The sequence below is a fragment of the Ustilago hordei genome (genome assembly GCF_900519145.1).
Source record: "Ustilago hordei strain Uho2 genome assembly, contig: UHO2_contig_02, whole genome shotgun sequence".
Classification (NCBI taxonomy): domain Eukaryota; kingdom Fungi; phylum Basidiomycota; class Ustilaginomycetes; order Ustilaginales; family Ustilaginaceae; genus Ustilago; species Ustilago hordei.
The window spans coordinates 86,690-106,160 of record NW_024545252.1 but is presented as its reverse complement, the minus strand read 5'-3'; the positions used below and the strand labels follow the sequence as shown (position 1 = coordinate 106,160).

The window sequence follows — 19,471 nt, the reverse complement described above, 5'->3', positions numbered from 1 at the left end:
CGCGACTTCCTCAGAGCCTGAGCTCGGCTTCTGACGGCTATTTGGCGTTCAACGTGACTCTCTTGCTCCTCCTCACGGGCTAACACTCATTCAGACAGCAACACACCAAGGAGCAAGTTTGGCAGACATGTTCGCATTGCTTTAACTTGCTGATGAGCCTGCTCGCCAGCTACAAGTCATCTAGCGCAAGAAGAGCGAGAAAGAGAGAGAGACAGAGAGACAGAGAGACAGAGAGACAGAGAGACAGAGAGACAGAGAGACAGAGAGACAGAGAGTGTGTGTGTGTGTGTGTAACACAAAAGCTGCACCAACTGAAACAACTCAGCGGTACAATTCAGCCGGGTTGTTGTAAGAGACTGGAGGCTTCAGGTGTCGCTCTTGGGTCTTGCAATCGAACGAGATGGGACGCATCTGATCTCCTGCAGGTGTGAAGCCGTCCGGGTGCATCTCATCCCAGCGTTCCTGCATGATCCTTTGCTGCTTCTCGACGGCTTTGCATGCCTGATGTTCTGTAATACCCAGACCAGAAAGACCTAGTGCTATGGTTAGGGACAAACTGATGACTGTAATTGCTCCAATAAAACCCTTGTTTTCGATCAAACTGATGGGTTTATATCCTCGTGCGACCAGGTTTTGTGCTGCCAACGGTGGTCGTAGAGCTATGAGTCAGTGATCTGCTCGGTTCAAGCTCGACGACGAGGATGCTCTGCTTATGATGACTCTCACCTTTCTGACTGAATTCGCCGCTTTGGCGTCCTGCTTTCGGCAGCGGCTGTGCTTGACCAATTGGACAGAGACAGAGCGTTACCAAGAGCAAGATGGCGAAGATTCGCATGGCCGGATCCAGAGTATGGTAGCGAATAGACGGTTTGCGATGGTTCTGTGTCAAGGACGATTGGAAACCGTGATGGACGAGATGAGACAAAGAGGCAGAATTGAAGGACGCTGTGGGGGCATCGCTTGCTGCGAGCAACCCCTCAGGACAACACACAAAGGCTCGTTGACAATGGCCAACAGGTACCAAATGAAGTCGGCATGAGGGCCACGCAGCACAGACTTGGAGTCCACCTTGCAGGCTCTAAAATGAGATGAGGATATTCAATTGAGCCATCGAGGTTGAGTCCTCTGGAAAACAGTATGTGGGTGGGTTGTGTTCCGTGCGATCCAACAAGAGAGCGATCCGCACCGGGACAGCGACTATATCAGAGAGCCACCTCTGCGAGGGGACGGCCATAGTCGTCGACACCTGCGCGTCGTTGGCGGAAGCGCCATGCAATGCAAAGTACGAGCAAGACAAGCTGAAGCGCACCTGTAAGCACATACGCCGCGAGCGAGGACCAATCTGTGCCTGGCTGAAGCGACAAGGAGTAGACGAAAATGGCGCTGCCGGGCACCTGCAAGCACATCATGGGAATGCTCAAGCTGCCCACGAGCTTGGTGCGTGCGGTGTGAACGATCTGTGGAAGATACTGGCCAGCGGCAAGAAGGGTCGCTGAGCTGCCGAGGAAAGCAGCCCATCTCGAGACGAGCAGATGTGAAGAAGGTCTGCTCAAGACAACTGTCGATACGCTGGCAACGGCCTGTCTCGAACTCGCGAGCGCTGAGACTTCCTCCAGCGGAGGGAAGGATTTTGGTGGCAGCGAGCTGACAAGCAAAAGGGTGATGGCGCTGATCAAGAGGAAGTGAATCAACACAACCCAAGCGAGCGCAACGGCCAAACTCCATTCTTCAGTGCGACGTTTGCGGGTTCGCAATGTTTTGTGGTCCATCTTAGCTCGCCTCTCTCGCTCGATTCTGCGTATGCCGCGGGGCGCACCTACAAGCACATCACTGCGAGTGTTGGAGGAACGGTTGCGTCGTTCGGATGCGTCGACATTGCCGCTGCCCGGAGCCTTCCACATAGGCCAAAAGGTGGGGACGAGACGGGAAAAAGCGCTGCTGCTGAGATCCCGTGATGAGAAAGTTGTGTGATGGCCTGGATGGAGCAAAGCCTCGGTGTCGTGATCGAGATCCTCTTCCTCGTCGTCATCGTCCCCATTCGAGGAGGTATCATCACCATTTGTCTGAGGTGCAGTGTTGGCATAGTTCTGAGCAATGTGGCTGTCGACAGAGTCGAGATCCGAGTTGTCTGAATCAGCTGAAGTGACATCTTCAGCGGTGGACCCTACCAGAGGTCGAGAAGTCTTGGTGGATGCTGCGAGCCAGCCAGCGCTGTTGGTGCTGTGAGATGGGATTTGTCGACCAGCAGCTTCTCTACGGGCAGCGAGGCGTGCTTGAGCGCGGAGACGACGGTCGTCCTCGTCACGCTCGGGGAGAGCGATGGCGCGTTCGTACCTCCGGTCTGCTGGATAGTAGATGAGGAAGAGGACAAAGATCGAGGCAAACATGAACCATTGCAGACCGACTTGGAAGATGCCTAGTAGCGATTCGGTACACTCCAAAGCCGGCAAAGACGGACAGCATCTGATGATTGCCCATTGTAGGGCCACGACGTTGAGAAAGCTAGATGCGCTCGAGGTGGCACCTAGAAGCAGGAACCATGGCGAGAAACCTTGTGATGACTTGTTGTGGATGATGCGATAGATTTGTGGCAGATATGAGACGACAAGACCGACGCAAAGGAAAGTGGCCAGATAGACGGCCACTGGATCGTGATGGATGTGGCAGCTGCCATTGTCGTGAAGGCCGGACTCGATCGAGGCACCGGCCCACATCGACGACAGTGTCGTCTGCATGGTGAAGAGATGCGGATTCAGCAGCTTCCCAAGAATGGACTTGGTGCTTGCGAGTGCAGGAGGCAGAACGGTGCTCGTGGTGAGATGAAGAAAAGAGCATACAAAAAGAAAGACTTCTGGAGCCAACAATAATAAGTTATACAGTATGCGCCACTTCATTGAGGCGGCGATCAGACTCTCTTCGCACAGGTGTGTAGCAACTGCAATGCTTGTCATACTCAAGTGGACTAAGGTTACAAACATGAGTAAAATCCTTGGTCTCACATCGATCAACTTCTGAGCCCAGAAAGGAGGCGTCGTCTACCATTCCGTCGGTTCAGTAGCATAGTTCCCCAAGGAAAAAGTCTGCAATTGAATACGATCCGAGTAATGATCTGTTGGTCGCGAGATTCGCAGCGTTGGATGCTGCAAGATAGCGACTGTGTCACTCTGAACCTGCGTTCTTGTAAGTGGTTGTCATTGGAACAGGATGATCTGTGTGGTGCCGAGCTGCTGCCCGTGCGATCCACCTCCCTTAAGCTGTGCTATGGCCCCCTTGTGGCCTTGCCGTGGCTTCACTCGCTTGCAGAGCGAACACACGTTTTCACCTTCATCCTTCCAGCTGTACTGCGACGTAACATATTTACAATGTTGGTGAAGGCTGTTGCCCCAGGGGGTTTAGCTCAGTTGGTAGAGCGTTCGCTTAGCATCGTGTCTAATCTGCGAAAGGTCGCGTGTTCGACTCATGCAGTCTCCATAGTAACACTTTTTTACCCCGTTTTTCCTCCCTCTTTTGCTGCTTATCTTTATTTGATCCTCCTTGTCCTCGAGGCATCGGAGCCTCCTCTGCTGAAGATTACGATCCAGTGAGACGCTGAAGGATGACGCAGAGCCGATCTGATCAGAGATCGAGGATAATCGATTTCACTAGAGATCAGGTACAACCAAGTCCCGCTCGTTGTCAGGCTGGATTATTAAGTATAGCAACTCCCACGTTCGGCATGTGCCACCCATATGTATATATATCGAGCTGGGAGCGCTAGGCTCTCGCCATGTTCACTAAGTCAATTGAGTATATTTGTTTCTGTCTAAAACTAGCAGTGACATCGTACTCAGACTCTACCCGATCGCCAGTTATCGGGACCAAAACTTCAACAGATTCAACTCTGCTGTTGCTGCTCAACTTGATACTGACTGACTCCTTCGCCGTCCTCGTCCAATGATAACTCAGGGCAGAGTCGTCACTTGCTTGCTTGCTGCTTGCGTTCATTTGGCTTCCCCACTTTCCATATCTCTCCCTTTCCTATTGTTCTCGTTCTCGTCCCTATCTCTCCTTCCTTGTCGTGGTCTCTGTATCCTTTGTCGTAGTTCCCTTCTCAACATCATCATCATCATCCAACTTTGCTCAATTCAACATTCAGTGATTCTACTCCTTTCATAATAGGTCAGCACAGAACATCTTATCCAAACTAGGAATGGCGCAGCACCATCGTCTTGTCCAATCTTTGGCACGAACTATACCAGGGCAACCCATTGCGTTGACAAGCTGGACTTTCAGGCTTGCATCGACTCGACCACTCGCAGAACGATGCTCCAGTGAAACCATCATCATCGCCGGCAGGCGCTGGGCTTCTGGTAGTGCCCACTCGCACTCTGCTCCATCTGCATCCTTAAACACCAGTCGAATCGGTCTCTTTGCGCTTCGTGCTGCTCTCGCCGGTACCGCCTTGACTGTAGTCACTATTGCAGTCATCGACCCAATTCACCTCGATTCGCAAGATTCCACAGAGACCAAATCAATTGCTGAAGCCCATCGCAAGCCCATCGAGCGCGAAGATGAAAGCCACCGTCCCTATCGTCCGTTGCGCAATCAGCCCATCTCGATGCTTCTCACCAATTATGCCGTCTTCACACTTTGCTCCTTTTCATCGCTAGCCAAGGTCGGACCTCAACTCATCGAGTGGAGCTCCAACACCTCGTTGCCTCTCGTCTGGACCGTCACAGAATACATCATCCGTCGCACCTTCTTCCGTCAGTTCATCAGCGATGACACTGCTGAAGGATCCTTGCCCTTGCTCTCGTCACTTTCGCGCGACAATCTCGGTGCTATGCTCAACTTCTCCGTAGAGGTTGCTCACGATGGCAAGGCTGCCAAGGGTTCTTCTCAAAGCGGTGCTGGTTCAAAGCTGGCCATCCACCGTCCTTTCGTTGATGAGCTTCTCCACAGTATCGATGTTTCTGCTAAGCTTGCATCGCTTCCTGCTTCGCACGGCGTTGCTGACGAGGAGCAGGCTTCCGAGTTGGCTGTTCGTCCCGACCGATCCGGTAGCACCTTTGTCGCCATTAAGCTTTCTGGTCTCCTCTACGACTCTTCCGTCCTTGAACGTGCCTCTGCCGCCATTGTGCCCAGAGAATGGTTCAGCTCGCCTCCTGAGCCGCTTCCACCTCTTAGCATTAACGGCAATGGCCCTTGCGGTGGTCTTGCTATCCCTGTCGCAGCTCTTACACCCAAGGATGTGGATGCGCTCAAGCAGCTCTGGGAAGCTTTGCGAGAGATTGCCGAGCGAGCCAAGCAGCACGGCAGCGTCCGTCTCGCAATTGATGCCGAGTACAGTTGGTACCAACCCGCCATTGACGCCATGTACGAAGCCATTGCTGCCGAGTACAACCGACCCATTTCGTCTTCTGCTGACGCTCCACGGGGTAGCATCACTGGCCCTTTGGTCTACAACACCTTCCAAGCCTACCTCCGCCGCACTCCATCCCACCTCGCTGCTTCATTCGAGCGCGCAAAGCTCAACGGATACACGCTCGGTGTCAAGCTGGTGCGAGGTGCCTACGTTGACATTGAAAATCGAATCTGGTCCGACAAGATCGTCGACGCACCACCTGTACCTGGCAAGGGTGCCGATGCCTCTGCTTACGAAGGCTGGGGCAGCCCTGTCTGGCCCAACAAGGACCTCACCGATCGATGCTACGATGGCTGTGCCATCCGTCTTGTCCAAGAGATTCACGACGACCTCGTTCGCGGCGCCAAGAAGGGCAGCCACCCTAGCTTGGCCGTCGTCTTTGCCAGTCACAACACGCAGTCTTCGCTCAAGGTGATCCGTGAGATGGTGCGCCTTGGTACGGCCAAGCCCTCTCCTGCCCTCTTGCAGGCGACCAAGGACGCCAACCCGACTGCTGATAAGCGACAGCTGCTCAAGCAGGTGCCGCTTGTCGACTTGCAGTTGCAGGAGTCGGTGCGAGGACGCATCTTCTTTGCTCAGCTTTACGGTATGGCTTCGGTGTTGACAGCGCGTATTCAGGCCGCTTTTGACCCAAACTCTGGCGGTGTCGGCCCGCATATGGTGCTCAAGTACATTCCTTACGGTCCACTCGAGTTGACGCTGCCTTACTTGATTCGCCGTGCTCTTGAGAATGGTGATATCATGACGGGTGGTGCCGCCGCTGAAAAGTCGCTCGTGTGGGATGAGCTCATGCACCGTATCGGCTTGCGTCACTGAGCACCCTCACACTAGCATCAGCACGTACAACCATGGTAGAAGCACAATCTACCCAACTACGACAACTCCCCACTTCTCTCCTTTACACCGTTTCGCACCCTCCTTTCTCGTCCCCGTTCTCGTTTCTCACTCTCGTTCTCGTTGACCTCGCATCCACATCGGAGATACCCGGCACGGTGCCTTGCCCTTAACACCAGGCACGCCTACTCTCGTTCTCGTTTTCGTTCCAAGTGGCACTCAAACATACCCATCGGCATGGTGCCTTGCCATTAACACCAGGCACACATTATTCTTGTCGCTGTAAACTGTTCTCGCATACCCAGGCACGACGCCTTGCCCTTAACACCAGGCGTGTCTCTTTTTCGTCGTTTCGCATGCTTCATTTCGACGTGCAACTTCATATCGAAGCTGCAGTCTATCTCAAGGGTTTCTTTGTCACACGCATGCATCTTTCTCGCAGTTACAATATCGCATCTCACTTGTAACAATAAAGGTCGGTCGAGCCACTTAACACATCGACGCATTCTTTGTGATGGTATCTCTGAAGTCACTCCCACTTTGCTACCGTATTTTGTGTCGTTGGGATGGGCCGTCTTGCAGAAACAGACAGATGATGAACTGTGAGCTTTTCTGTTCCTGCAATTTTCACCGCAATTTATTCGTTTGTTTCCTCAAGCAATTCCAAACCTTTTTTTTCTTTTTTTTTTCTTTTTTTTTCCCCGCCGACTGCCGCTCGACTGTTGTGTTGTGAGCTCAGCTGTCGGTGAAACTAGGGCGAGCACCATTTCCTTTTCTTTTCCACCAAAGAAGCCGTTCGCTTTCCGTCTCGGTCTTGACACGGTCTTCTATACCTCGGTGAATCGTCTTTCGAACGGACCGAGCAACGACCTCCCCCGCCTTTTCCCTGTCCACTTCATTGTGCAATCCCACATTGAGAGTTACACCATTGTTCTCGCTTGGAAGTGGGTTGAATGCCACTTTGCATCATCGTCTCCCGTTGGTTTTGCTGATCTCATGTAGAGAATGCACCGAATCCTTGGTCACGCTCACGGTCCCTTGGCCCCTGTCGGTCGGTCCTTGCGCGGCGTCCAGCAGACCTTGACAGGTGGCCTTGCCTTGGAATGAATGACCGACCGAACCTGTGCAAGCGAGTGCCTCATGGCTATACCTCAGCATCCCGTACACACACCGATGTCACCTGTCTAGGCACCGAACAGCTACCGAATTCACCGGTCATCTCTCTCTTCACTTGTCAACCCCAGGAGTGCACCAAACCTTGTATAGTGGAACAGTGCTCTAGACGACTGTCCCTGAAATGTTCCCGAGAAACCGACGCTTGAGGTGTTGACTGCGTGCCTATTGCTTGTTAAGGAAGAGCCTCGGCAGGAGCTTCTCAAGATATATGACCCCGGACGCTCATCTTCAACTCCATCTTACCTTCCCCCGTAAACATTCCACCCCCACAGTCGACACACCTCTTCACCTCACACCGGTCGAGACCACCACAACCCACACCCAGCATTCACAATGGCACCAATTGCAGTCGACCCAATCGTCGCACCGACTCCAGCGGTCAAAACCCCCCACTGCATCGTCGCAAAGGGTTCCGCCATGGACTCTATCTCTGACATGGTTGACGAAGTCAACGTCTACCGCGGCACACACCCCGATGCACCTCAGCCCGCCACAGCAGAAGACGAAGCATGGCGTACCGAAGGTTCCCGTTTCGACTCTGAAAAAGACAAAGCAGACTTCCGTCGATACGAAGACGCTCTCGACCACGTTAAATCCTTCTACAAGACTCAGCACGAGAAGCAAACTGTAGCATTCAACATTCAAGCTCGTGATCGTTTCCTCAAGAACCACCATGCATCCATGACGGTGTGGGAGGCGATCGAGAAGTTGGACACACTCGTGGACGAGTCTGATCCTGATACTTCCTTGTCGCAGATTCAGCATCTGCTGCAGACGGCGGAGGCGATGAGGAGAGATGGCAAGCCGGATTGGATGCAGCTTACTGGTCTTATCCATGACTTGGGTAAACTGTTGTGCTTCTTCGGTGCTGATGGACAGTGGGATGTTGTAGGAGACACTTTCGTTGTTGGTTGTGCTCCTGAAGGTACTGTTTATCCTCACACTTTCGAGGGAAACACAGACTTTCACGACGAGCGATACAACACAAAGTACGGAATGTACGAACCCAACTGCGGCCTCAAAAACGTCATGCTTAGCTTTGGTCACGACGAATACCTCTACGAAATCGCCAAGCGAGAGTCGACACTGCCACAAGCAGCACTCGACATGATCCGTTACCACTCCTTCTACCCATGGCATCGCGAGGGCGCTTACCGACACCTTTGCAGCGAAGAGGACGAGGATGCGCTGTCAAACGTTCTTGCATTCAACCCATACGATCTGTACTCCAAGTCAGACTCGCCTCCTGACCCGGTCGAGTTGCGTCCTTACTACGAAGGCTTGATCGAGAAGTACTTTGGTGGTAAGGATCGTAAAATTCAGTGGTAGTCGTATTTCATATTTAGCATTTCCTCGTATAGAAGGGCCGAAATATACCTTGTCCACATCTACCTCAACTCATTCGGCTCTGTGTACCGTAGATCTCTTTCATTTCTCGTGTTTCGTCGCAATCGTTATTGGTTTCAAACCATCTCTTTTTCATGTCGCAGATCGCTTTGAGTGTGAGAGAATAGTTCTTTCATATTGCAAGGTATTGATCGTAAATTGAGCATAGAGAGGCTACTTGAGATTCTTGAGGTGGGATCCAAGCGGATCTTTACCTGGCTTCCAGTAGCCGAAGAGAAGTTGGAAGATGCCGACAAAGATGATACAGTTGAGGGCGGCGATCTTTTTGATCAACATCGTCGCTGTTTCTCCTCCTGGAACCAGGCCGAATGGCAGCCTGATTGTTTGGATAAATTGGAGGAGAACCAGGTCAGCGGTCAGCTAGTCTAGGCTCCGTGAAAGATTCAGGGTAGGTAAAGACTTACACCTGTGGTGAGTACAGATCTTGCTGACTCTTGACGTAGAATTTGCCATCTGCACCTCGTTGAAGTTGAAGGGCTATAAAGATGCGGGCGTCTTTGGCGATGACATCTCGAATGACGGGAAGGTTTGGTCGGAGGGTTTGGACTGCTTCGAGAAAGCTGTGTGAGTGTGAAGCCATTAACGAATGAGAAGTTGCGTCAGCGGATGTTACCCAGTTCTGCACCTCCGCTTGAGGTGAAGGTTGAGCTTACAGTCTGTTCGTCTGATGATCGAAGCCTGGAATTCATCGAAGAAGGATACCCGTGCAGCGACGGCTTGTCAGCATGAGGTCGTTCCAGCAACAGTTACACCTGAAACGCTAGAACTCACCAACAGAATACACCTCAATATCGGACCTAGATATGACCCTCAACCACTGATAGATCGGTAACACCCCATTATCCCTCGAGTTAGGACCTGAACTGACGGTGCAGAGAACATGGTCGAAAGATGCATCGGGAGCAAAGTATCTCTGCATGCAGTACTTTTGTTCGGAAGCGTTTCTGGCTGCGACAAGCCCTTTGACGACTCCGCGAATCTCGTTGACCGGGTCTTCCATCTTTGTTGCGATGCGGGTGTGTGTGGGCGAGTAGGTGGTTGCGATGGAGGAGGAACAAATCATAAGGCGATCCGCTGGGAAGAAGGTTTAGCAGGCTTGGCACGTTCTCAGTGTTCTGTCCTTGCGGCGATGCGGATGCTTGTGAAATTGCAGGATGGTTTGTAGTAGCGAGAATTCGTGATTTGTTAGATTCAGCCTTATTTGTTAGATTCTGGAAGATTTGACATCTTCCCCTTGAGCGCGGCTGACAGTGCATCGTACAGACGAGGTGACGGTGTCCACGCTGGATACGATATGAAGTGCATCGTGTCCCTGGTTGAAGCATCACTCTTGCGAAGCAGCCCCAAAGAAGACGTTATACAGCACATCTGTGCCAAAACGGTGCAAGAAAGCTTAAGTCTATCAGGGCAAAGTTTGAAAGCATTGTGCCACGGCATTTTCGCAGAGATTCAGATCAGACACCACACCGTGGGATTGTCGACACGCGTACAACATTGTCGCTTGCCCAGCCGTCTTCAAGAACATCCAATGAGGAGCAGGTGGCCTTGCGCAAGCACCAAGCAGGAGGTGTGTAGGTCCATTGTTCTGAGTCGGCACGTATCTCCGCAGCTGCATCGAGTGACAGCGCCGAAGGTTCATGTGTGTGCATCCATAGGCTCATTGTTCTGCAGCGTGGGATGGATAGCCGCTACGCGCTGCGAGATCTGGGGTCTTTGATGCGCAGCAGATCTTTTCATGCTGTCCCACTCCTCTGGGTGGCACAACAGGTGCCCTGCCTAGACCATGCGCATACTCCTGCCAACTGAATGTTCTCAAAACATGCGCAGATGCTGCATTGCCAACGAGTAGCGATGAATGAAGCATAAGACGGAACACAAAGGGTCCGGCTATCTCGGTGATTCTGTTTGCACCTCACGGGATGCCCCTTTGCGGGGAACTCGTTGATTGACCCTACTGCAAAGGTGCTGGGCGCCTTGGTGATGTTTAGAACGACTTGGCGAGCTGCGCTCTTCTTATAAGAACGGCGAGGACAGTCTTCGACTCGTCTCTTCCATCTCAGGACAGCACAGTCTCTCTCTACTCATACCCGCTGGATCTTTCAATCACTCCAAATACTTCTGCCTTTTACTACATCGCCATAATTGCCAACTCCACTCTCTGCTCATCAAGCCACCCTCCGCCGACAAACCCCTTTCGATCGAAAAAATGCTCCTCTACGACCTCCGCGAACGAATCCTTCACCTGGCCTCCGACGCCGAAGCCCTCCAACGCGAAGTTGACGACGTAGTCGCTCAAGACCATGCCATGTTCGGTCAAACCGAAACCCTCATCTGGGAACGCATGGAACAAGATATCCCCGAAGGCTTCGTCATGTGGTACCGAACCCTCTACACCGAACAATACCCCGAACGATGCGAGACCAGTCTCGAAGATCCTTGGGTCCGTATCAACTGTAGTCCTCTCAGCATCGACGAGATTTTCAACCGCATCACTTGCTTCTTGATCTTTATGCTCGAAGCCGAACCTGAGGAGCCGTGGTACCACGCGGTGGATAAGTTTACTTTTGCTACTTGGGCCGACATCTTGTTTTTGAGGACTCACAGAGCATTGGCGTGCAAGGTTGATGAAGTGGGAAAGCTATACACGGGATGGCCTGAGTTGGGGGAGGAGTCATTGTGTTTAAGATTGATGAATTGGGCGGAGCAGGTGATGGAGGATCGCGGACTTATCGAGTAAGGACACACGGCAGTTCGTTACACATCACTTTGCATACTGCTCCGTTGTCCTTTGTTCGGGATTCTTAGACGCTCATACCCTCTTTCTGAACCGTCGTCATCTACAGAGAACTATTCATCACCGATGATTGCCCCTGTTGCCCGCCTCAAGAAGAGTGAACACTTCGTCCTCTCACATGCGCCTAGTGCGCGACCGATTCTGCTTTCTGCTCATACTACTAACTCTTGTAATGCCACCGCTCTGTCTCAAAAGTAAATGTCTTTTTCTCTTCCATTCCGCTTGCGACCGGTATGAGAGTACATATCAAGACATAAGCTGTCGTGTCCGCTAATCAGAGGCGGCGCCAAACCATCACGCGCTGCACATCGGGTTGCGTCCCTTCCCCTTTAGGCCGCAGATTTGCAAGCTCTTGCCACGCCGCTCCGTCATCCGAGTTTTTCTGAGCGCTGAAAAGCTCACGCACCAGCTCGGGCGAGATTGAGAAGGGAGGTCCACCTGGTCGGTCGCCGTGAATAGGGAAGACAAGGGCGATGAGGATACCGTCTTTAGCCATTAGTCTCGTGTAGGTCTCAGCCCAGCTCGTGCGGAGGGAAGGCGGGATGGCGCACAGGAATGTGTAGTCGTAGGAGAGCGATGCTTGTCCTGGCTTTGATAGAGCTGGAGAGGAAGCCTTGTCAGTGCCGAGGGTGAAGAAGTCGGCCTCTTCAAAGATGACTTTGGAGTCGAGGTCAGCAGGTAGGTTCTGGTCTTTGAGCCACTGTTGAAGCATCAATCGAAGTCATATCAAAAAGGTCAGAAACTCGGGTTGTCAGCTATAATGCTCAATCCGAAGAGCTGTCAAGGCTGGATAGCGTGCGACTCACATTCTTTGCGGCAACCACAGCACTGGAGCTGATATCGAGACCGTAGCTGGTCAGACCACGTTCAGCGAAGATCCTAGCATCGTAGCCTCTTCCACAGCCAGGAATGACAGCAAGACCGTCTCCCTTAGGGATGACTTGTGATACAGGAATCTGGTTGCCTTGAAGATCGGGTACCTTGGTGTCTGCATCGTGCACACCGTTGAGCAGCTCTACCAGCGCTGGCTGAGCTCGGCTTGCATCCCACGGTGTTGTGCTCTCGACCCAGGCTTTATCCCAAACCTTCGGATCGTTCGGAATATCGGAAGTTGCGAAAATACTCCTCAGCTTCTGAATTTGCTCGTCCTTGCTGATGTTCGCGATCGAAGTCTGCATCGTGGAGAGGATTGTTTGGATGGTTGAATACGAGCGAGTGCTTGGCTTGAGTCCGCGCTGTCGTGACGTTTCCAGAGTCAGTCAGAAAGGAGAAGCACGTTTGATGGCTCGAAGGGGTAAGCGAGCGGGGAGTCTGTTCATGCGAAGGGTTCTTATGGAGGATCTAAAGGAAGAATGCTGTGTGTGTGGACCCTGTCGGCAGCTTTATGCAAGTCTGTACACGGAGCGGGCATATGCGCCATGCCCGGGGCAAGGCAGCATTTCTAGTAAAATAGCCGAAATAGCAAAAGCACGGATTTCGGGTTCCGGATTTCGGAACCGCGTGTCTTCGATGACAATCATGCACATCGCTATGACGTGGAGGTCAGACGCTTTTGAGGCCTGCGTAGCTGTTCTTCGTCCTCAAGACACACTTCAGCTGCGAACAGCTTCACCCTTCTCACACCACCGTCGGATCGGAACCCATATCGACAAACCCGCCACCGTCCAAGAAAGATGCCACCATCTACAGCAAGACAACGCAACAAGCGCGCGCTCGAAACCACAGGAGGTGTCTCACGGCCACCCGCAGCTCGAGGCAAAAAGCGAGGAGCTCCCGAATCATCCAAGCTCCAATCACTGCTCTACGTCTTCCTTGCAACGACAGTCCTCCTAGTCGGATACCAAGTCGCACGGTTCTACTACCGCAATCATGCGGCTCTCTCACCGCTCTCGGCTTGGACTAAAGCCAAGTATGGCGCACAGGATCGTGCCAATGTGGTTGGCGCACCTATTCAAACCGATGGAAGAACAAAGTTCAACAAGCTTTCTCCTGAGGGAGCTGTTCCTGGAGCACCTGCTCTGGTTCCTGGACAGGAAGCCACCGACTCTTTGGACGAGCTCAGAAAGAGGCTCGGGACCGAGGGTGAACTCGATGCCCAGTTTGACGAGGATGGAAACCTGGACCTAGCGACGATTCAGCGTATGTTGGATATTCTGTACAAGCCAGCGAAGGATGGAGCGAAAGGAGCGGCAAAGGCTGCGGGTCGGGTGTTGGAAGCTGTCACGGAGGATGAGGTGGATGCGGATGCAGCTGATGCGGCTGAAGTTGCGGATGAGTCTGGGCCTTGAAGTAAGTCAATGTAGAACATTCAAAACGTGGCTCAGTTGACAGGGAAGATGATGCGTTAGATTGAGGCGCAAGCTGTGTCGACTTCTCGGAGCCATATGTGTAGGTCGATGCAATACCAAAAGAATATATCGGGATTCCCGATCGAGTGCCGATCTAGGTCCGGAGCAACGCATGTGAGATGAGTCGATGTTAACACTCAAATAGGATTGCCACTCACCGAAGCCATCCAGGCGACCCTTCCATGATCACGTTCCACAGTGACCTCTGTGAGAGCACAAGTGATGATGCAAGGGGCATTCAACGGCGTTTTTTGCTGCCAACTCTTCCTGCGGGATGAGGTGGGTGGCGAAGCAGAGACGGCGGTTTGCTTACAGGCTAGGTTGAAGCAGCCACACTATGCAGTATTCCGGCAATTCAGCAAAGTGTGGTACGAGACCTGAATGGCTTTCATGGCCTGCTCGCTTAGGTGTTAGTGTCATCATCTCTGGTCACTGTTACGGTGTCTCGGATACGGGCTAGGCACCCCAAGGCCTGTTGGCAGCTCGTAGCGAGATGATTAACAAGTCGAGCTCTCAAGTTGCTTTAGCTCTACAAGCTCCAACATCCTGACATGGGCCAGGTAAACGTGCTGATTTGAATCGCCGCGATACCACTGTGTCACACAGGTCACACTATGAACTTAGTGTGAATAACAGACCAAGCTCGGAAGCATGTTTTGTCGGCAGGCTTGATTTCGCACTAGAAGCGATAACGGTCAACGTTGGTCTTATTTGTAAACGACCGTTCAAACATTTAGAGCTTCTCTGCAAAAGCTCGGATGCAGCTATTGAGGTCTTTGATAGTCTTCCAGCCGGTCACCACTCGCCCCGCAAGCAGGTTTGTTCCAAATCCGCGTCCTTGAAGCATGAGCCGTCGCAATTGGAGCCGTCACCATGATGGCGATGCGTTCCTTTGAACGGAGATGAGGGTAATTCGTGCTAGCTCGCCAGGACTTGCTCATTCACTTGAGTGCACGTGCTGCAAAACGCACAAGGTCCAAAAAGCGGCCAAGAGCTTTGTCATGTCGAAGTGAACATCTCCTTGACGTGCGCGGCGAAGGCATCGGAGAACAGTGGCTGATGAGGATAGGGACAAGCAACTCAAAGAGATTCCGACCCGCTCCAAGCCAAAAAGGCTGGAAGGTCATGCAGGTACGACATCCTGAACAATAATGCTTGCTAGTGCGGCGGCAACGGGAAGCAAAACTACTCTGTCCGCATTGCCCGGCGGAGCAAGACGAGGTCCGAAGAAACAAACTACGTTAACTCAACCGCAGGGGACCAAGATCGATCGGCGAAGCTCGATCAAGCAAAGCACGAGCTAGTCTTACTTCAGGCTTTTGTCCCGCGCTCCCCACTTCTGGCCGAGTATATGGGGCCAGAGCTTCGTTACATGTTCCTTCGCTCAAGTCGGCGTCCCAGGCAAAGTCAATCTTCGCACCTACCCGGCCGAGGTGAGTATCCTTTACGACATGTAGCGCAGGGATTAGCAATGGCGTCGGAGGCATTTACAAAGCTGGTCGTGGGTGATCAAAGTCATGGTTCAGTTCGGCTGTAGCATATTAGGTTGTTCGCTTTCACACCAAAGATTTTCTCTGTAAAGTGCGATGGTAACGCGCCATCGATGTCAACTTGACGACGCGAGTTTGAATGTGCCCAAAATTTCCGGGTGCATGAGCCAGCCTTGCTTTCAGCCACTTGAATTTTCAACTTTGTTTTCCAGCTGTCAGAAAATGAGTCTCAGAATATCAAAATCAGGCTCGATTCAGCTAGACCAAATAAGCAGCTCAACGAGTGCCAATACGCTTTGTTGCTTGGTAAGATAGAGAACGATTTTGCTAATGATGCTTCGACGAGGTTGTGATGGTGACTCGGGAAGCTGAAAGGGGTCCCGCTCGCTTGTGCATGCCAAGCCTGACTAAATGAAGATTGCAGCTCAGCCTGTCTACGCTTCTCTCCCTTGCCTTGCTTTGACTTTAAAACTCGTCACGACTCCCGAGTTCTATCCACACATTGTTTCCGTTCAAACAGTCTTCATTGATGTAGAGCTCCACCATATTGGTCAAAGCGCCGATAACCAACAGTGTGTGGGGTTTTGGTTTTTTGTTTTTTTTTTTTTTTTTTTTTGTTTTTTTTTGTTTTTTTTGTTTTTTGTTTTTTGTTTTTTTTTTTTTTTCCCTCGAGCGAAGTCGGGTTCGATGTAACTCGAGAGCAAGCGATGGTGTGGCTTGTTTCCATTGTGTGTCAAGTGAGTGGGGAGCTCCGCCATCTCTGAGTGGATATCCAGATTAGGCTCGTGCCACGAGCTCATTTTAAGCCAATCAGAAAGCGAGAAGGACAAACGTGTCTAATGCGGAGTGCAGAGAGGATATGCCACTGGAAGGAACGTGGACACGTCTGCATGAATTTCCAGCAGCCAAATCATCGGGATCTGTCAAAAACACCCAGACTCTCGTTTGGAAGAGCTCACCGCACATCTGTGCTTTGTGCAACTGTACATACTCGATCTCCACAAACAGAGCTTTCTTTACCCGTGAGCAGAGAAGGGGAGACACGGACGACACATCTCCGTGTATCGTGCCACCAAGCCAGATTGATGCTTTGTCGCTCAACAGAAGAACGTGCTCGTGCTCGCCACTTCTTGTACTGAGACCGCTGATCGCCGGTCCGAGTTCGAGACCTGTTCCTTCTCTTTTGAGTTTGTACACGTTCTCTATCCAACCCTCTTGCCCATCGCGGTGTGTCTTGCCGCACGCTCATGGCCGCACAGGCCGTAGCTCGTGTGTGAGATACCGCGGCCGATTCCAGGTGCCGCCAATTCCAGGTACCGCCAACTCAAGCAAGCGAGAGTCTTGTCACCGGGACCTGATTGTGGAACAAGTCCCGATGGCTCAAGAAGCCATGTCGCAACAAGCATTGATTACCGCTTGAATCATAAGGTCCAATGAGAACCGAACTGCAGGTACAATACACTCTGTTTGTCAGCGATGAGGCACTCAAATCGAGTCGATTTCACAGCGGCTTAAAGTGCAAAACTTCTATGCACAATGTCAAACGGCAACCACGACCGACCTGCGCAATCGACCCAGAACGAGAATGCTTCATGGTTGGCCGTGGCTGCAACCGAATTGCCTGTAAGAGCCTAGATTTTGACTGCCAGTATAGAACAACAGCGACAAAAGAAAAAGAAAAACTTTTCTCCTTGTTTTTCCCGAGACATTTTCCCCCTCAAGTTACCGGCTGTTGGAAAAAAGCGGTGGGATAAGGCCGGCTGCATCCACTGGTTGGGCCCCCCCGCGGCTCATTTTCTTCCTCATTTGTGCGAGCACTGACGGAATGGCTGTTTTGCCATCATCCTTTGCAGAACCATGCGTTCGATAAAAGCCAGCGACCCAGCTTTTATGCTCGGCCTGTCACCCAAAACGTGTCAATCAGAATATGTTTTTTCCATCGCTGGTTGGACGGACGAGGGATCGATTCGCTTCCCACATGAAGTGGACCCTCCGTTTCAAACCCGCGCGCTGTCTGCCACAAAGCGATTGACGTCTCTCGCATCCTACCATCGAGGGTGTATGGTGTGGGTTGATGAGTGCCAACGCACAGGCATTTCGGCTTCGCCACAGTCCATGTGCCTGCCAGAACAAGCAGCTTTTCTCCCCCTCATTTCCAGAAGCTCTTTGCTGTACGCTTCCAACACCCACCTCTCCAAAACATATATCAAGCCTGACCATCCAGACGATCCCCTTGTTCGACGCCCTCACCCATCCTTCAAGGCACACACTCTTCGCCAACACTTTACCCCTCTTTCTTCGCCAACCCCTCTTTCTTCGCCAACCCCATTTTCCTCACCATCACACAGCCGAAGCAGCATCACACATTCCAAGATGGCTTTCGGTAAGGATATGGACGCCTGGGCCGGCGACACCGGTCTCTCCCTCGTCGAGAGGAATGAGAAAAAGTCTCGCTTCGCCATCTCTTGGGCTGAGGCCAAGCTGCTCACCATTGCTGGTGTCGGTTTCCTCATGGATGCATGGGACTTGTTCATCATTAACATGATCTACGCGATCATCCTCGTCGCTTACTACCCCAAGAACACCAAGAATATCGACTGGGGTCTCGAAGGCGGTGTGCTCAAGGCCTCCGCCAACATTGGCAACATTGTTGGTCAGCTCTTCTTCGGTTTCTGCGGTGACATGTTCGGTCGATCTGCCGTTTACGGTAAGGAGCTCATCATTGTCATCTTCGCCGTCATCCTTCAGATCTCTGCTCCCGACTCCATTGGTGGCCACGGTATCACCATCTGGCTTGCCGTCTTCCGCTTCATTATGGGCATTGGTATCGGAGGTGATTATCCAATGTCTGCCACCATCGTTGCTGACCGTTCTTCGCTCAAGAACCGTGGTTTCTTACTCTCCTGGATCTTCTCCAACCAGGGTTGGGGTAACCTCGTCGGTGCTCTCTTTGCCGTTATTGTCATTGCTGCTTACCGCCACTACGTCGATGCTGGTCAGATTCACAAGCTTTCCGGTGCTTGGCGTATCCTCCAGGGTCTGACTTTGATCCCTGCCTTCCTCGTTCTCTACTTCCGTCTCACCCTTGTCGAGTCCACCCGTTTCACTCAGGCTCGTAAGCTCCAGGACGACCCTGAGCTCATTGCCAAAGGTCACAACAACCTCAACCGCTCCAACTCGGACGACGCTTCGCTCTCCAAGGAGAAGGCTCTCGGTGGTGCCATGACCCCCGTTGAGGAGACCGCTGTCGGTATGTCGTTCAAGTCGATCGGCAAGCCTAAGAACGAGTTTATCGAGTACTTCTCCGAGTGGAAGAACGCCAAGAAGCTCATCGGATGCGCCGCTTGTTGGTTCCTCGTCGACATCACCTTCTACGGTATCAACCTCAACCAGTCTTCCATTCTTTCGGCTATCGGTTTCACCAAGGGTTCCACCTGGGGCAAGCTCATGAAGACTGCCACTGGTAACCTCATCATCACTGTTGCTGGTTTCCTCCCCGGCTACTTCTTCACCGCCTTCACTGTTGACATCGTCGGCCGCAAGCCCATCCAGCTCCTCGGTTTCGCCATGAACGCCCTCTTCCTCGGTATCCTTGCTGGCAAGTTCGACAGCCTCAAGCACCAGACTGGTCCTTTCTTCGTCATCTTTGTCTTCCTCCAGCTCTTTTTCAACTTCGGTGCCAACGCCACCACCTTCATCATCCCTGCCGAGGCTTTCCCCACTCGTGTTCGTGCTACCGCTCACGGTTTCTGCGCTGCTTGCGGAAAGTGCGGTGCCATTCTCTCATCGCTCTTCTTCTCCTACCTCGCCAACAAGACCAAGCTCGGCAACACCGGTGTCTTCTGGATCTTCTTCGGTGTTTCCATCCTCGGTGCCATTGTCACTGTTCTCCTCGTTCCCGAGACTAAGGAGTATGATGCTGACGAGGACGACCGAAAGTGCCTCGCTGCTCGCGCTGGTGTCCAGTAAGCGACATCTTCACTCTTTTAGAGCACACACCCAAAAGTCACCCTTTGGA

At 52.2% G+C, this 19,471-nt stretch overlaps 9 protein-coding genes and 1 non-coding gene across 10 annotated transcripts; 6 read left to right on the top strand and 4 right to left on the bottom strand.

The window, feature by feature from the left end:
• Nucleotides 1–1,202: 1,202 nt before the first annotated feature.
• UHO2_00796 (uncharacterized protein) lies at nucleotides 1,203–2,735 on the bottom strand (the record flags this gene model as incomplete). The annotated part of the gene is made up of 1 exon (XM_041553264.1): nucleotides 1,203–2,735. One exon carries the CDS (start codon nucleotides 2,733–2,735, stop codon nucleotides 1,203–1,205), a length of 1,533 nt encoding a protein of 510 aa, XP_041409198.1.
• Nucleotides 2,736–3,386: 651 nt separating this feature from the next.
• On the top strand, nucleotides 3,387–3,471 carry tRNA-Ala(AGC). The gene has a single exon. It is a non-coding gene; the product is annotated as a tRNA-Ala (tRNA).
• A 718-nt stretch (nucleotides 3,472–4,189) lies between these two features.
• Nucleotides 4,190–6,220, top strand: UHO2_00795 (uncharacterized protein; the record flags this gene model as incomplete). The annotated part of the gene is made up of 1 exon (XM_041553263.1): nucleotides 4,190–6,220. The coding sequence occupies one exon, from the start codon at nucleotides 4,190–4,192 to the stop codon at nucleotides 6,218–6,220; it is 2,031 nt and encodes a 676-aa protein (XP_041409197.1).
• A 1,527-nt stretch (nucleotides 6,221–7,747) lies between these two features.
• Nucleotides 7,748–8,743, top strand: UHO2_00794 (putative myo-inositol oxygenase; the record flags this gene model as incomplete). Its single annotated transcript, XM_041553262.1, has 1 exon — nucleotides 7,748–8,743. The coding sequence occupies one exon, from the start codon at nucleotides 7,748–7,750 to the stop codon at nucleotides 8,741–8,743; it is 996 nt and encodes a 331-aa protein (XP_041409196.1).
• Nucleotides 8,744–8,974: 231 nt separating this feature from the next.
• Nucleotides 8,975–9,821, bottom strand: UHO2_00793 (uncharacterized protein; the record flags this gene model as incomplete). The annotated part of the gene is made up of 4 exons (XM_041553261.1): nucleotides 8,975–9,137; nucleotides 9,226–9,381; nucleotides 9,475–9,499; nucleotides 9,593–9,821. 4 exons carry the CDS (start codon nucleotides 9,819–9,821, stop codon nucleotides 8,975–8,977), a joined length of 573 nt encoding a protein of 190 aa, XP_041409195.1.
• Nucleotides 9,822–11,027: 1,206 nt separating this feature from the next.
• On the top strand, nucleotides 11,028–11,558 carry UHO2_00792 (uncharacterized protein; the record flags this gene model as incomplete). Its single annotated transcript, XM_041553260.1, has 1 exon — nucleotides 11,028–11,558. One exon carries the CDS (start codon nucleotides 11,028–11,030, stop codon nucleotides 11,556–11,558), a length of 531 nt encoding a protein of 176 aa, XP_041409194.1.
• Nucleotides 11,559–11,889: 331 nt separating this feature from the next.
• Nucleotides 11,890–12,793, bottom strand: UHO2_00791 (uncharacterized protein; the record flags this gene model as incomplete). Its single annotated transcript, XM_041553259.1, has 2 exons — nucleotides 11,890–12,315; nucleotides 12,422–12,793. 2 exons carry the CDS (start codon nucleotides 12,791–12,793, stop codon nucleotides 11,890–11,892), a joined length of 798 nt encoding a protein of 265 aa, XP_041409193.1.
• Nucleotides 12,794–13,288: 495 nt separating this feature from the next.
• Nucleotides 13,289–13,903, top strand: UHO2_00790 (uncharacterized protein; the record flags this gene model as incomplete). The annotated part of the gene is made up of 1 exon (XM_041553258.1): nucleotides 13,289–13,903. One exon carries the CDS (start codon nucleotides 13,289–13,291, stop codon nucleotides 13,901–13,903), a length of 615 nt encoding a protein of 204 aa, XP_041409192.1.
• A 2,360-nt stretch (nucleotides 13,904–16,263) lies between these two features.
• Nucleotides 16,264–16,702, bottom strand: UHO2_00789 (uncharacterized protein; the record flags this gene model as incomplete). The annotated part of the gene is made up of 2 exons (XM_041553257.1): nucleotides 16,264–16,373; nucleotides 16,474–16,702. The coding sequence occupies 2 exons, from the start codon at nucleotides 16,700–16,702 to the stop codon at nucleotides 16,264–16,266; spliced, it is 339 nt and encodes a 112-aa protein (XP_041409191.1).
• Nucleotides 16,703–17,826: 1,124 nt separating this feature from the next.
• Nucleotides 17,827–19,422, top strand: UHO2_00788 (putative PHO84 - Inorganic phosphate permease; the record flags this gene model as incomplete). The annotated part of the gene is made up of 1 exon (XM_041553256.1): nucleotides 17,827–19,422. The coding sequence occupies one exon, from the start codon at nucleotides 17,827–17,829 to the stop codon at nucleotides 19,420–19,422; it is 1,596 nt and encodes a 531-aa protein (XP_041409190.1).
• Between the last annotated feature and the right edge of the window lie 49 nt (nucleotides 19,423–19,471).